The sequence below is a fragment of the Protopterus annectens genome, chromosome 2.part0, assembly GCF_019279795.1.
Source record: "Protopterus annectens isolate FY-2018-M chromosome 2.part0, PAN1.0, whole genome shotgun sequence".
In the NCBI taxonomy this organism is placed as follows: Eukaryota; Metazoa; Chordata; order Ceratodontiformes; family Protopteridae; genus Protopterus; species Protopterus annectens.
In genome coordinates, this window is record NC_056728.1 from 1845901724 (window position 1) to 1845917003 (window position 15280).

Below are 15280 nucleotides of genomic sequence, written 5' to 3' on the forward strand. Positions count from 1 at the left end.
CCAGGCTTGCTAAAACATTTACTAATATTTCATGTTCCTACTGCATATCCAACAGGGAGAACCTTTTTTGGATATTCACGCCAGAATTTTGACTAGTAATAAAACAGTATGGCCTTTACAGGGTGTCTTTCTTGCTGTTACTGAATGCATGTTTTTTTTCCAGATAACAAAGAACACAGAATGGACATTACCATCTAGTATCATACCTGCAGCCCATGGCTAATTTTGCAGTATGAGTTAACAGTGCAGTCTGTCAAACTAGCTGTACACACTTATATTTCTCCATTGATGACCTTCCTAGAGCCCAGCTTCCTGAGCTCATTGTCCAGCTAGTTCAGCTGATCATCATGGCAAGTCAAGCAAAATTACCTGTACAAAAGTGATTTTGGGGGGGTGGACTGTGGCTTTCTGCACCTCCTGATGACACCCCCCACACCCCAGTCTCTAAATACATTATCTCCCATTTTCATCATCTGGGCATACCTATAGTTCTATTTTTTTCCAAGTTGGTGCAACTTAATAAGGTAGTATATTTAGAGATTGGTGATACAGGGGCAAGTACCGGCATTAGGGGTGCAATAGAGCACAGCATCTCTTGCAAAAAAAATGTAGATCCTTTCCTCACTTTTGTATCCTGTGACAGACAGGTAGTACAAGGAGGCTAAATTAGCAAGGGAAAGTGGGTGGCAGGACTCTGAAGAACACATGACTAGACGTAACTATTCTATAGTTCTCCTTTATGTGGAGAGTGTTGATCTAAGAGAAAATGACGAGTCCAGGACAGTGCCCATTTGGCTACTCTTCAGCTATAGACAGTTAATTCCAAAGTCTCAATGTGAAAAAAATTCAGAGGGATGAGGCTATATACCATGTCCAGGCTCTTTTCAGTTTCTGGCTTATAGTATATGAATCCTATATTTTCCTTCCCTGTACAGTCAAGTTTGTTTGTTTGTTTGTGTCTTTCGGCTTTTCCCGGTTAGGGGTCGCCACAGCGGAACTCCGGTCCGCTAATGATTGGCAGTTGATTTTTACATACCGGCTTGCCAGGCCTGACGCACAACCTTCAACGAAGGTATGCCCATTCACGCATGTCTCCACGCAGAAGACGCTCTAGCTGAGAATCGAACCGGACAGCGTCTTACTGTGAGGCGACAACGCTACCACAGCACCACCACCGCGTGACCCCTGTACAGTCAAGTGAAATCATTAAAAAAATCTTCACATGTGTTCAAGTGACTATACTCAAAAAAGCCATGCAGGAAGACTTTCAGAGATAAAAAGTAATTAAGCTCTGTCTGATTGCGAGTCATCAATTTTTCCAATTTGGTACTCTTTCAGACTAAATTTAATCTCTATGGCACATAACTTCTGCCAGATTTGTACAGAGTATGTGGATACCAAATGTCTTATTTGGAATGTTCTGACATTTGAAAGCATGCATTTTAATTCTGTGGTTGTCAATGGTACCTTGTTGGTATGATATCTAACATCTTCAACCTAAAATCAATTCTCTCTAACAATAGACTGGATTCCTATTCCTTATACAACATATTCCAGCCATGGTGCCAAGCTCCTCACAAATCTATCAACACAAATCCAAGACTTCTGTTTTTCTTTAATCTCAGGATTTTATAAACCTAACTCCAAACTATGGTTAACTAATTAACTTAAAGCTATTGAAGAATTTGTACACAAATCTCGGCATACAAGGAATATCCAATCTTGCTACACACAACAGGGAGCACTTCACCAACATGTGGAACCTAGCTAAGCAAGGCAAAAAATGCTATGATATGTTACCAGAAATCCTTAAAATGCAGCCACCCAAAACTCTGGGAACAGGTGAATCATCTCAAAGGGCATAACCTAATTCCACACATCCTTCATCCACCAAACTTTTGGCAGAAAAATTCCTCAAAGATATCAGTGACTGCCCCAGTCTTGTCATCAACTCTTCACACCACACTCCCCCACCCCTGAATACATCCCACATGTTTTATTTCACACAGGTTGAATCTAAAGATATCTCACCACTTTTATAACATAGCCACCTTTACCATCATCCTGGCACAGACCAAAACTACCCCTGGTTCATTTATCACTGATGTGATTTCATTGTGAAACCTCTCCAACATATTTATAATCTCTACCTCTTTAACAATACTATGCCCAAATATTTAGAAAACTGCCATTCTGAAACCTCTGCTTGAGCAAAAAAAGTCCCACACTACATTCCCATTATTATCACATTCCCATCCTCTCCACTTTATGCGAAATCACTGAAAAAATTATTTACTTCCAACTCTCAAAATTCTCCACAAATGCAAATTACTGTCACACAAGCAAAATTAATTCTGGGCCAGTTGGTGCACTTCCACTGTTCTCTGGTGTCTCACAGATGACATTCTCATGGGGATGGACAAAGGTATGCTCTATGGAGCCATTTTTTGACCTCTCCAGGGCATTTGATCTGGTCAACCACTCCATTCTTTTAGGTCATCTTAAAATTATGCCATCCTGTGGTTCCACACCTTTCTCTGTAATTGGCGCTTCACTATCAATATTAACTCCTCTAACTCTATTCCACATAAAGGTATCCTACAATGATCCATTCTCAATCACCTTTTATTTTCTATTTACATTAAAAAGTTTCCCCTTGACCTGCCTGACCTATTAAATGGCGATAATATGATACTTTACCTCCAAACTCAATTCATTACAGTGTGACCTCCAAGCAGGCATTCATTCCTTTGTCCAGTGGATTAAGCATAACTGCCTTAAATTCAGCTCTTCAAAAACTATGCTATTTGTCACCAAACAGAAACTCATCACAATTTAAAATTCCCTTATAATCAACGATCACAACCCTCCACTAGAAAATGTTCCCTCTTTCAAGTATCTTGGAGTATGGCTAGACCCATCACTCAGTTTTAATGTATATCATTTCAAGACATGTAAATTAGTTAGATACCTCTTCTTTTGGGTCCCCAAAGCCCCTCCCCAACTCTTCCATATCAGCTATAGATAAAAGGATTCTTCTCCCTCATCATAAATGTAATCTCCCACTTGATGCTGCTGCCTGTAAAAAAGCACTTCAACCATACAATCCATTTCAAACAAAGTTTGTTGATTCAGATGATGAAAATATCTGCTTACCTTTGTAAAACGTTAATGGCTTCTAGTGAAATAAAGAGCTACTCTGCTCCTAGGCTCACAATTGTTCATACTTCTACATGAGAAGTACACTCACTAACTTCTAAACTGAGAAGATAATCTCTTCCTACAACCACAGAAACCACAATCATTCAGGTCCTCTTCTGCATATCCCTCAATTAAGACTGCACATATCAGACAATTCATTCTCAATACTAGGTCTCAAACTCTGGAAGCCCTTCAATTCCATTCTTAAAGACATCAGTTCTTACTCTAAATTCTGTACACTGTTAAAAACGTATGTCAAAATTCAAGCTAAATGCCAATGCATCCCAACCAGTCATTTAACCTAAACACACCATTTGTGTTTTTCCTCTCACTCTTTCTCCTTTACTCTTCATTTATCCCCTTTAAATTCCACAATAAATCAAAGATTACCTTCTTCCTATAATTCATGTAGGCAGTGTATATTTTGAGTGTGCATGCTCACTACATAGACTGTGCCATTGCTGTTTATATTAATAGTTGTGGCTTTTTTGTTTTGTATATCATGGACAGAGAAGGAAATTCGTCAGTGCTCTAACACAGTTAATAAATTCAACTAAATAACTAAATAAACAAACAAACAAACAAACAAATAAATATATAAATAATGTAAGAATGATATATCCATAAATAATTTGGACATCATTCCAGGTGTCACACTGTCAGCCCAGCTATCTGGAATTTTGTAAATAATAGTATGTCATTTGTGAATATCAACACAATTCATATGCTTGTCTTTCAAATGTAAGAGAGCTATATGTTATGTGTACATTAAACTGCTGATACAGAAGTATGTGTTAAACAGGGTTTGTACAGTACTGAGTTTCAAGGATGTGTCCACAGTGTGCCCTGTTGGCTTAGAACAGAAATGTATAGAAACTATTGTAATTGTGTGAATGTATATATTTTTAACAGTAGAAACTAGAACAGAGTTAATTACTAGGTTTAAATGTGAAAGTGTTTTATTGTTTTATCTCTTCCAGCAGTTGCAAAGATCTGAAGGCTATGTATTTTCACACAGAGATGGTAAATGTCAGTAGTTTCTGACACGGGGGGGGGGGTTAGCCTGGGAACTGAAGTCAGGTGACCAAAAGTGATGTCATCCAAGCTAACTCAGCAGTAATACTTGATATTAATTTAAGAACTCTCTCAGAGACTGTGCATTTTGTATTTTGTCTTTGACCTAACAAGGTCACATCACCCAACATCACCACCTTCTGCACTTGCCTTGCTGTAGGTACGTTTCAGCAGCATAGTAACTCTTTTTAGATTCAGATAGGAATATAGTAAAGATTAGTTTAGATGTTTTTTATATTTGTTTGAGACTGTCCTGCAATGTTGTTTTAAATATTTCCTGTGATTTTGAACTCTGAAGTTACTGTGTTGACTTATTGAGTATTGTTTTGTTCTTTTGTTTATTATTAAATATATTTAAACCTATATTTGTGGCTGATATTTGTGAGATATACTTAAGATATTAGAGTACTTGCATATGTATTTGGTGACACTATACAGGCCACTCCTAAACAGCCCTGCTCTTAGTCAGACTACTATTTGGAGTAATAGTAACATTACACAGTAGGATTGGACACCCTTTGTTAAGGGCCTTGTAGTTGATAAGTAGTGCCGGGTGGCAGCTAGAACTACCTTATAGTCTGGGCAGAAGGGGGCATAGCTAGTAAACCTGTGCCAGCCTTTCCCATGTGTGTGTTTGTGTTTGTATATAAATCAAATCTCAAAGTGTGTGTGTATCAGCTACTTGGACAGGGACACAAAGCACTGGTTGGATAGAGAGGGTGCTGGAGGTTTTGGCTTGGCCAATCAGCTGAGATCTCAACACTTTAGCTATGCCAGTGGGGAGTCTTATTGGGGATCTGGAGAAAGGGACAGAAACCAGACCCAGACCGACTGTGATCTTTGTGTGCTCTTAAGGGAAAGTGCACTTTACTGTGTCTGTACTTGTCATTCTCCCAGTGTGTACACGTTGCCAGTGGTGAGGATTGAGGCTCCTTGATTACTGGGCCAGTGCTGGAGTGTCACATCAGGTTTTGGGAGGACATATCCTGACAAGTATCATGGGAGCACACTCGTAGAAGACAAAGGTAACATCTTTTTAAATTTTGTCTAAGTTGCTTTCATCTGCCTCTTTAAATCAGGGAGGACATGAGCATGACTGAAAGCTGAAGAGTGAGAAAAGGGGGATGCAGATAACAAACACTTTAGAGTACACCCTGTCAAGAAACACCTGCCCTTTCTAGATATCTATACAGTCATCTATATAAAGGAGATGATGATGAAGGGATCCATTGAAATGTATTTATTCAGATAAAATGAAATGTTAGTTTTTGGTCACATCTTTATTAAAATTAAATTAAATGCAAACTAAATCAATGCCAGAAAATCTGGTAAAGTTTAATTTAATTTTGGAACATCATCCCAATTGTATTTTAACAGAAGAAGGGGTTGTGGTATAATGTCAGGAAACACTGTGTAGGCAAAAATAGCAAGGATCTCAAATAAATTATGCTTCTCTTTATTTTCTTTTCTATTACAGACGAGAAAGGCTGACCGATTATACAATACTATTCACCGACTATAGCACAGTCCAGTGTTAAATAAATTCTAGACAGAGTGATTTTATTGCTTTCCACACCACTGATTAATATTACAGCAAACAGCACTTGGTAGCATTAAAGGTTTATAACCTGCTTGTCATACTCAATGCAAAGTTTTGAAGACATCCAGTATGTAAGACAGGTTTTAGATATCAGTACCCTAGTGACTCCTTGGCTCAACAGGGCTGTACTTCTGTGACTCAGGCATTAGCCACATTTCAGACTTTATAGAATATACCAACCATTAGCTAATTTCAATGCAACACAGATGACAAGCAAAGCAGTATCAGCATTTTTTAACTGAGCTACAGCTGCATAGTGAATGCATCTAATCAGTTAGTATTATTTCCAATAAAATTTCTTAAATGAAAGAAAACCAAGCAAAAGAATCTTTAGAGAGCACCAATGAAGCTTGAATGTTTTCTCAAGGAGTCTGACACCATATAACATGCTGTTATGAAGCACATGCACATAATGAAGAACAGGCTTGAAAACAGCTGTCTTTGGATATACCCTACTCCTATACATGGTAGGATTACATGCTGCTAGCAAAAGGGAGTATCAAGCATTCTATGAGCAAAAGAGTTAGCATTCTGCATACCTGTTCCTTGTGTCCTTCAAATTCTGAAAAAAAGAAAAAGTACAGTTAATGGTGATTATCTACACAAAAATGTCACATAAGTGAAAACCAAAATTTCCTTTTGTGTACTTAATGGCACTGTATTCAGCTGTAACAAAACTGCAACTTATTGATTTGCACTTAAGTATGTACACTATCCTGGAACTATTCTCATGCTTTTAAATGACCTGAAATCTGTGATTAAATGTATACTCTGTGTGAAGTTCCTTCCTAAGAACCCTCTGTAAATGAATTTTCCCAGTAGGGCTGTCCCATTTAACAAATCATCCATACATGTGTTAAGGAGTTCCTAAATACTGTTCATCATTAGTAAATACACTGAGACATAAAAGCATTTTGTGCAACAAGCTTTATTATCCAGAACAGCTGACAGCTACTGAAATTAAACAAAGGCAAATCTAACATGGCAGACTGCAAAGACTAACTTAAGTGCATGAAACAAAAGCACTGTCCGGCTTTTGTAGCACCTTCTGAAATATTATTTGCAATCATAATTTACACACTCTAAACTGACAGTAAAATAACGCAATCTTCATCTACTGCCAGATGAGTTACATTTCAGAATGTTCTGGTGTTTTGCACATGTAATTTTCCTTTACACAAACAATGCTGCATTCATTACAGAACTGGTAATAAAAACAAAGGACAACATACAATAGCAGATTGTCTATATCTCTAACTGCTTATCCTATGCAAGCAATGTTCTATAATATTCATTCGACTATAACAAAATAGAGCTGTCTCCTATCTAAACGTGTAATATACAGATGCAATGCCTCAAAGAACGCAGACATGTCTTCTGGCCTAGCTTGCTCAGAAGCAATGTCTAACATATAGAAATCCATCTTGTCAGTTGTAATATTTGAAATAATTCTACAACAGAGAATCCATTCTAACACTACATTTTAATATTACCATATATATCAACAGTTATGCACTCATAAATAAATATATAAATAAATGAATAGAATCATACTGCTGCAGTGATCCTCCATACAAAGTTCACTGGAAAATTAAACATTTCTACACACATATAATTTACTTACAGGGATGCCACTAATGTGCTAAGAAGAAAGACTAGAAAATGATATATCCCTTCAGTGTAATGTCCAAAACATATCTGCAAAACAGCATTCAACACATTAGGTAAATATTAAGGTTCAGCAGTCTGCTGCATTAAGTACAGTTCTATGTGATACCTCAGTGAATGACTGAGGTATCTCTGTCTTCACAATATATGGATGGCATTCAGGTCCATTTGACAGCAGCCTACATAGCAGAATGTTCCAATAGCAGTGATACATAATGATATGTAGAACCTGAGCTGTGACTGGCTGCATGCATATTGTGTGAAGCAAAGACAGAACAGCTACAGTGAACTTGCTCAGCTCAGAATCTGAAGCCACGAGGACCAAGAAAAATAAAGAAATAAAAATACTGTGAAACAAAACCTTGGAGGACTTGAACATGAGGCAGAAATTACAATAGGTCAGTCCTTAACAATCCTCAATCAAAATGGCATACAAGGAGATGCCTCTTTCTCTGCTGACCATCATGCTGTAATGTACAACATACGCTCCACAGCATATTTAGTGCAGTCAAACCTTTGAAAAGGGAATTCAGACAGTGCGAACACACACATCAACTGTCACACTTTGTCCACCTGTAAATAAGGACATGTTCCAAGAAAAAGACCAATCTACTACACACTCATGGTAAAAGGCCACAGCAGAGATAAGATTGTATTAACATAGTCATCAGTCATAAAACTCAAACATCAGACTTTGTTATCCTGACCATTAGGACATTATTTTCTCAAAATGTTAATCTACCATTGTGTCCTGGTAGAAGATTACAGGCCTAGCAAGGCCAAGTGTTATTCATTATATGCATATCTAAGCCTAACAACATGACAGCATAAAGCAATGAGTGATATAAAAAAAAAATAACAGGCACATAAAAGGGGATGCAAGGTGTGATAGTACTGTGAAGAGAGGGACACTTCAACTGTCTACTGCTATTATGAGCACCTCACACAAATCTAAAATGACAGTTCAGTGACCCTATCTTTGCAGTAACTGGATGGGTAGAATACCAAGGAATTTTAGGAAAAAGCCTAAGGACATATGTCATGGACAGCAACTGTAGAAAAATCACCAATGGTTTTGGACACTGTATGTAAGATAAACATATAGACTAAGGTACAAGTGGCTATCTCACAAATGGATACAGAACTGACTGTTCTGAAAGGGTAGCTGAAAGCACTGCTGCTTTAGTGAAATATGATTCAGCTATTCCTTGAAGTGGACTGGGACTGTAAAGTAACCAAGTGCATGCAATTATAAAAATGGAGATACATTATCTTCCCCATAGGGCAACAAGTCTGTTAGGTGCAGTGGAAAAAAGGAGTTAGACTTCTGGATGCCCTTAGTTCTGGAAATACAAGCAAAGAGCTATCTACCAGGCTGCCTATTATTACTGTCAGAACTGACACTGCAAGTACCAAAACTAAGACAACTGACTATAATTACAGCCACTAAAGAGTGAATTTTGGAATTCACTGCAACACTAGTGAAACACTTTTGCAAGGGGGGAGGGAGGCTTCTCTCCCTTGTACCTTCTGACATGAAGGGCTATACCTCCCACACTTTCTGTTAACCATTTACATTAGTTCTGAGGTCAATCTACCTTGAAGTGGGGGGATAATCTGAAATTTTGCAACTTTACACAGTATATATTCCCCCACTGCTGAAATAACAGTCTTGCCATTCTGACTACTGCATTTACAGTCTCGATAGTTACAGGGGTACACAATGATTGTAGTGTTTAACATCTTTATTAAAATATCACAAGAATAAGCACACATACATTAATAGAAAAAACATATTAACATTTTTCCATTTACACAAATTATACATTACAAGTTTTTTGTTCTTTACAACATCTATATTTAAGTCCAGCATTACACAACGCACTCAGTTATTGCCTTCTCTTAAACCTCACTCCTCTACCTCTGAATATTATTCTGCATGCGTTGTTCCCACATATTCCATCTACTTCCATGTAATTTGCCCCTTCCATTTTCTAAATATCCATCTTCCAGTTCTTTTGTCTCTTTTACAATAATCAACACTTCAAATACAATTGGTTTAGATTCTGATATCCATTTTCTAGTGATTGCTTTTTTGGCAGCCAACAAAATTAAACCCAATAAGGCTTTACTGTGTCTAGGCAATTACAATCCTGTGTTAAAGCTTAAAAGAATAATTTCCTTACTTATAGCCATTTGTCTCCCAGTATTTCTGACACAGTCCTCTATATGGAATTTTTTTTACATCTGTCAACTTGTTACACTTCCATAAAAGCATGTTCCCAGTTACTTCTCTCTTCACCATCACAACTCCAACATTTGCTATCTACCCGAGCAGAAATTCTTTGAAGTCTGTTTGGGGTACAAAATGCCTACAAATACTTCCATGCAAAAACCCTACACCTTCTGGACTTTGTTGCATACTTGGAAGCCATACACATAATCTGCAATTATTCCCTTGTAAGCGGCTTTTCTGATCACTCTTCATAGTCTTCTTTAACCTTCCCTGATTTATTCTTATATTTATCATGCAGTATTTTTTATGCCGAACTAATTACCCCCAGCAAGTTATGTTCTAGAGTTGATTAGAAAATCCACCAGAGCAGGTCTTTCACTAAGGACTCCCCTATCCTTTCTCTTTCCCTATACTCTGATATCAATCTCTGACAGAGAAGGCAGTCTCTTACTTGAAGTCCAAGCTTCTTCTTGGCCTCATCCCTCTCTATTATCTTTTCCTCTCTACTTACCTGCTATCAATATCTTTGTTCCTTTGCCAGTATTTCCCAGTAAATTTCAGTTCTCCTCTTGCCTGTTTTCTGCACCCATACTTGTAATCATTCCTACTGGCAAAATCTCCTGTCTGCATTTATACGTTGACTTAGTTTTTAGAAAACATTCTGCAACTTTATGAATATATTTTGTATAATTGTTATTAATCTCCTTAAGGATTTGTATACAAGACCCCACTTTCTCCTTATTCCTCGACTCCCACCCACTTAATCATCATCATCCTTTTCATCTTTGAATTATAACCTTCTGCTTGTGTTACATAAATGAACCTTAACTGTATAGCTCTAAGATATACCTTCAAATCAGGTAATCCTAAACCAGCTTGTTCTTTTGGGAGGATCAGCTTACCCTCTCTCCCTCCTACATAAATCCCTTCAACTATTTACTAATTATTGTCCACAACCTTTTCTCTGTTTGATAAAAATATGTCTCACCTGTATATAAAACTAAAGGGACTAAAAACATTTTCCCTGTTTATATCTTACTAACCATATCCATAAACAGGAACTTCCAGTTTCTCAGTTTTTTGTATTATCTTTTGTTCAGTCTCATCCTACATAGCCTTAGCTACCATAATAGAAGCCTTTTTAATCCATACTCATAAGTGCTTCATGTCCCCATAAATAGTATCTCTGAACCAAATCATACATGGGTAAATAATTTACAGCTATAGCCTTTGTTTTATCTTCATTAATTTTATATCCTGAAAAGACCTGAAACTGTCTCAAAATGTTCCACAACACCAATATGTCCTTTTCTGGATTTATCAAGTAGAAAATAATATGCAAATAAAACCAATTATTCTTGATTACTATCACCAATGATATTGAATTTCTTTTGCCAGTGACTCAAAGTATAAAATAAATAACACAGGGGAAAGAGTACACCCATGCCTGAATACTCTGTTCAAACACAACCCTCCCACTTTAATTCTTGCATCCAATCCTTCATATATTCTTCTAACACTGCTATTGCATCAGGGAATGGAAATACTGCCATTGCTCTACTCATAAAATTCCATTTTACTCTGTCAAACGCTTTCTTGGCATCAACAGTCACTAACAGCAACAGTATTGTTTTACATTTTTCTTCCCTTTGGATCATCATTATTCTGTTAATATTGTCAAATGTTTGCCTCCCCTCCACAAAAATCACATTGATCCATATCTATCAATTTTGACACAACCTGTTCCACTCTTTTAGCTAGTATTGACATAAACACTATAATCATAGTTTAAAATTGAAATGGGTCCCTACAGATTCATTACATCACCATTTTATCTAATCTCCTTGTGTCTTAACTATTGTTTGCTGAACCTCATCTTCCTCTAATCTTTAATTAAATCTGACATGCATTTTCTTGGTTTCCACATTTCTCTGCTTTATACAAATCTTCATAAGATTTTCCAAAGTATCTCTAATCCCTCCATAGGATCATCGGTTATTTTTCTTTTCATAGACTCCCTAAGTTTGGTGACAACCCTTTCTGCTTTATGTTGCCTAAGTCACTGTGATAAAAGTTTTTGTGCCTTGGAATTCTTACAAAAAATTCGCTTAATATCAATCTTTCAAAACTCATGCATATTATTCAAACACTGCCTTATTTTATCTTTAGCACTCTATAGTTGGTCCTTTTCTTGTTCTGTAACATTTCTCTTATTCTGCAATATTTTAACCTTTATCAGCCTCTTTAAATAATTTCTATTACTTCCTAACCATATCTCCTTCTTTTATTTAAACCTTATTGTTAAACTTCATTTTCATCTTATCCCACTCACTAGCTATTCCTTTTGAAGAAATTTCTATCTTTCTTATAACTACTGAAATATTTTCACTATCCATTCCTTAAATTCCTCTCTTTTTAACAGGTAGGGGCAAAGCACCAGTGTCTCATTTTTACTTCATTACTCTGCATTTTTATCTACTTTTTAGCAGTGCATGATCTGAAACAGTTATTTGATATGTGCTGAAGTTTTAAATTAAATGTACACATTCCTGTGAAATATAATTTATATACAGTCTACCCAAGTTATTGTACCTTGGGGAATAATATGTAAATTATGTCAGAGTACCTTACTACTGAATTCATATCTTCCATATTATAAATGTCTTCAGAAGACCACCCTCTTTTGTTATATTTTTTCTTCTACGTCCCCCTGATACATCCTCAGTATTGCAGATCAAGTTAACTATAAATAATATTCTCAGCTGAAAGCTGATTATTTCTCCCAAAATGTTCTTAAGCTTCATAACAGCAGTTTTTGGTGCAATATAAATAAATGCCACTGTAATCCTCCTCCCTTGCCAATAGCCCTTTACTAACAGAAATCTATTACTGTCTTTGTTTCCTCTTCGGTCAGTATTGGAGATCCTCTTTCAGTTTGTCTTATTACTCCACTTTTGCTTTGCCCCTGATATTCTGCTGAATATCCATCCTGAAGACTTTTTTTGTCAAATTCACATGCTTATTTCTTTCCAAATGTGTCTCCTGCAGCATTGTTATTTGCATTTCTTAATATAATTCAGCACTCTTTTCTTTTACTCTATACCTGTAAGGCTATTTACATTCCAAGCCACTATGGATAGAGTAGCAAATATGATAAAAAATATGATTCTGTCTTATTATACATGACAATTTTTGAATGTGTATCCATCTTTTTTCTTATTTGAACACACTAATGTTTAGCAGGCTGATATTTTATACAGTTGTTTCTTATCATCTCCATTTGAACCTATGTTACATTTCTCAAGATGTTTTGCTTTAATGAAAAACCATCAAACAAGCTAAATACATTTTCAAAACACTCCTATCCCCTATTAACATAAAAAACACATAGAATTATGTACAATTTTAACAAGTGAAGTTTAACTCCCAGATAGGAATAATTGCCCCAAACTGACAGATGTAGCCACAGCTATAATATAATCAAAAATTAAGATTAACCATGCTAAAATACATGTTACAGCCTGTGCTCCCACGTACACCAATTTCTATCTGCTCTTTTCATATATCTATTCCCTTCCCAGATGTGAAAAACAGCCTGTATGCTTTCAAATGACAATAACTTTTAGCCCTAAGAAAAAGTGCACTGGTTATCTTTAAATAAAACTAGATTATGCACTGTTTTATTAAATGCATTAAATTATTAAGGCTGATGGTGATGCCACTATATCTTATTCATGTACCACAATTTCAGACTTTGTTTTCCAATGAACTGCTTGTTACTGTAGCTTTACATTTTTTATTTTCCTCAGCAAAGAGTGGTCAGAGCTCTCAAGATTAACCGCTTGCACCTTCAGACAGCTTGTCTCCATGTAAAAGTAGTCAGGAATGAGAAAAAAGGCTAACAACTTGCAGATGCATACAGGAATCTTTGTAAATTTCACTCAAAACAGAATGTGCAGAATTCCCCTGGCTAACTGAATTCAGATGGCTTTCATCATTTTGTCTTATTTTTTCAGCCTATTTGCTTACAAACAATGTTTATAACTTAAACCAACGGCATTAACCTAGACAGCCACCCTTGTAAAAACAAGGAAATTATCATCTTAGTTATACTTGTAATATAATCAGTACACTTTTACACTCCCCCCAAACAACTCAATATCTCAGCACTATATTAATGTAAATTTGCTTTTGTTCATCTTTTATTCTCTTATTAAACAGTAATACCTTTAAGGCACTTGTTCACTTTAACACACAAAACAGTCACTGAAATTACACCCCACCCCCACGCACTCATTTAAACTGATTGGACAGCATACAAAAACTGCTTTAAATATAATATGCAATTTATATCATGAAAAGTTTTATATAAACACTAACAAAACAAAAACTGTTTTACTTACATTTACTTTTCCCCTTTAGTTTCTTTTTGAACATTAGAGACATAACATGGAGTACATGCTTTATAGTCCTCCCACAAGTTTTACAAAATCAACCAAAGTCTAGTCTTTTCTCAGCCACTTTTATTTGCAAATTCATATTTCACAAACATGCTTGATATTTTATAATCACACATTTATTCACTAACTGCAGTATTGCTGGTCTTCTTCCTGATCATTTCCATCTCCCAATACTAGATTTTGTTTCAAGTCTAATGTACTCATTATTCTAGGCAAGTCCTGTGCCTTTTTCTATCTCTCAAGGATTTTCCTTTGAAACACTGGGACTTTTACTGGCAAAGTCTTTTTATGAACTTTATTGTCAGAAGAATGTGAAGCAAAGTCATTATCTACCTGCTAGATGACTTTTTGTTGGATATTTTTTATGTCATCCTTATCATGGTCTGTATCACAAACTGTCTTTGATCCTCCAGGAAAAAAATACCCTGAAGACTGTTGGATATAACAGCTTGAATCTTACACTTGCCTCTTGACATTCCCTGATTGCTGGGATAAATTTGCTTCTCTTCTGCCTGGTGTACAGTAAATAATCATTTTCCACAAACACTCTGCAGTCTCTAGTTTTAATGTGTTTTCTTTCTGACATATTTTTTCAGAATTAACTCTTTCTGCTGGGATGACTGCATCTTCACTATTATAGGTTATGGCGTCTTTCTCATTGCCAGGTTTGGAGCATACATTCAATGTGCTCGCTCAATTAACAAATCCTGATATGGATCACCAATCTAGTTACTTATTCTTGCTTTCATAAGTTAAGACAGTCTGCTCCTTCCAGTCTCTCTGGTACAGTAAAATCTCTGGTTTTCTCTGTGCACTCTGTCTTCTAACTCCGCTATTTTTTTGAAACACCTTTTCTTGAGAAGCCTCATACTTTGTCAGCCTTTTCTTCATTTCAACTTCTGAGTTTTGCAGTTTTAGCAGTTCAAATGAATATCTGTTTAAATTGTGTTTTATTTTTTCCAGGTTTTGTTACTTGAGTTGATTTATTCCTTCAATGCTTCATTTACTTTAGTCACCTCTGAGTGCGTAAAGCTGAAGCTT

At 36.2% G+C, this 15280-nt stretch overlaps 1 protein-coding gene across 1 annotated transcript in view; it reads right to left on the bottom strand.

Annotated features, from left to right (window-relative positions):
* LOC122793659 (zinc-binding protein A33-like) overlaps positions 1-15280 on the bottom strand; it is a 273061-nt gene that overhangs the window by 41414 nt on the left and 216367 nt on the right. The window contains exon 4 of the mRNA XM_044061883.1: positions 6415-6437. Coding sequence (XP_043917818.1) covers positions 6415-6437 — 23 coding nt within the window. The remainder of the gene's footprint in view (positions 1-6414; positions 6438-15280) is intronic.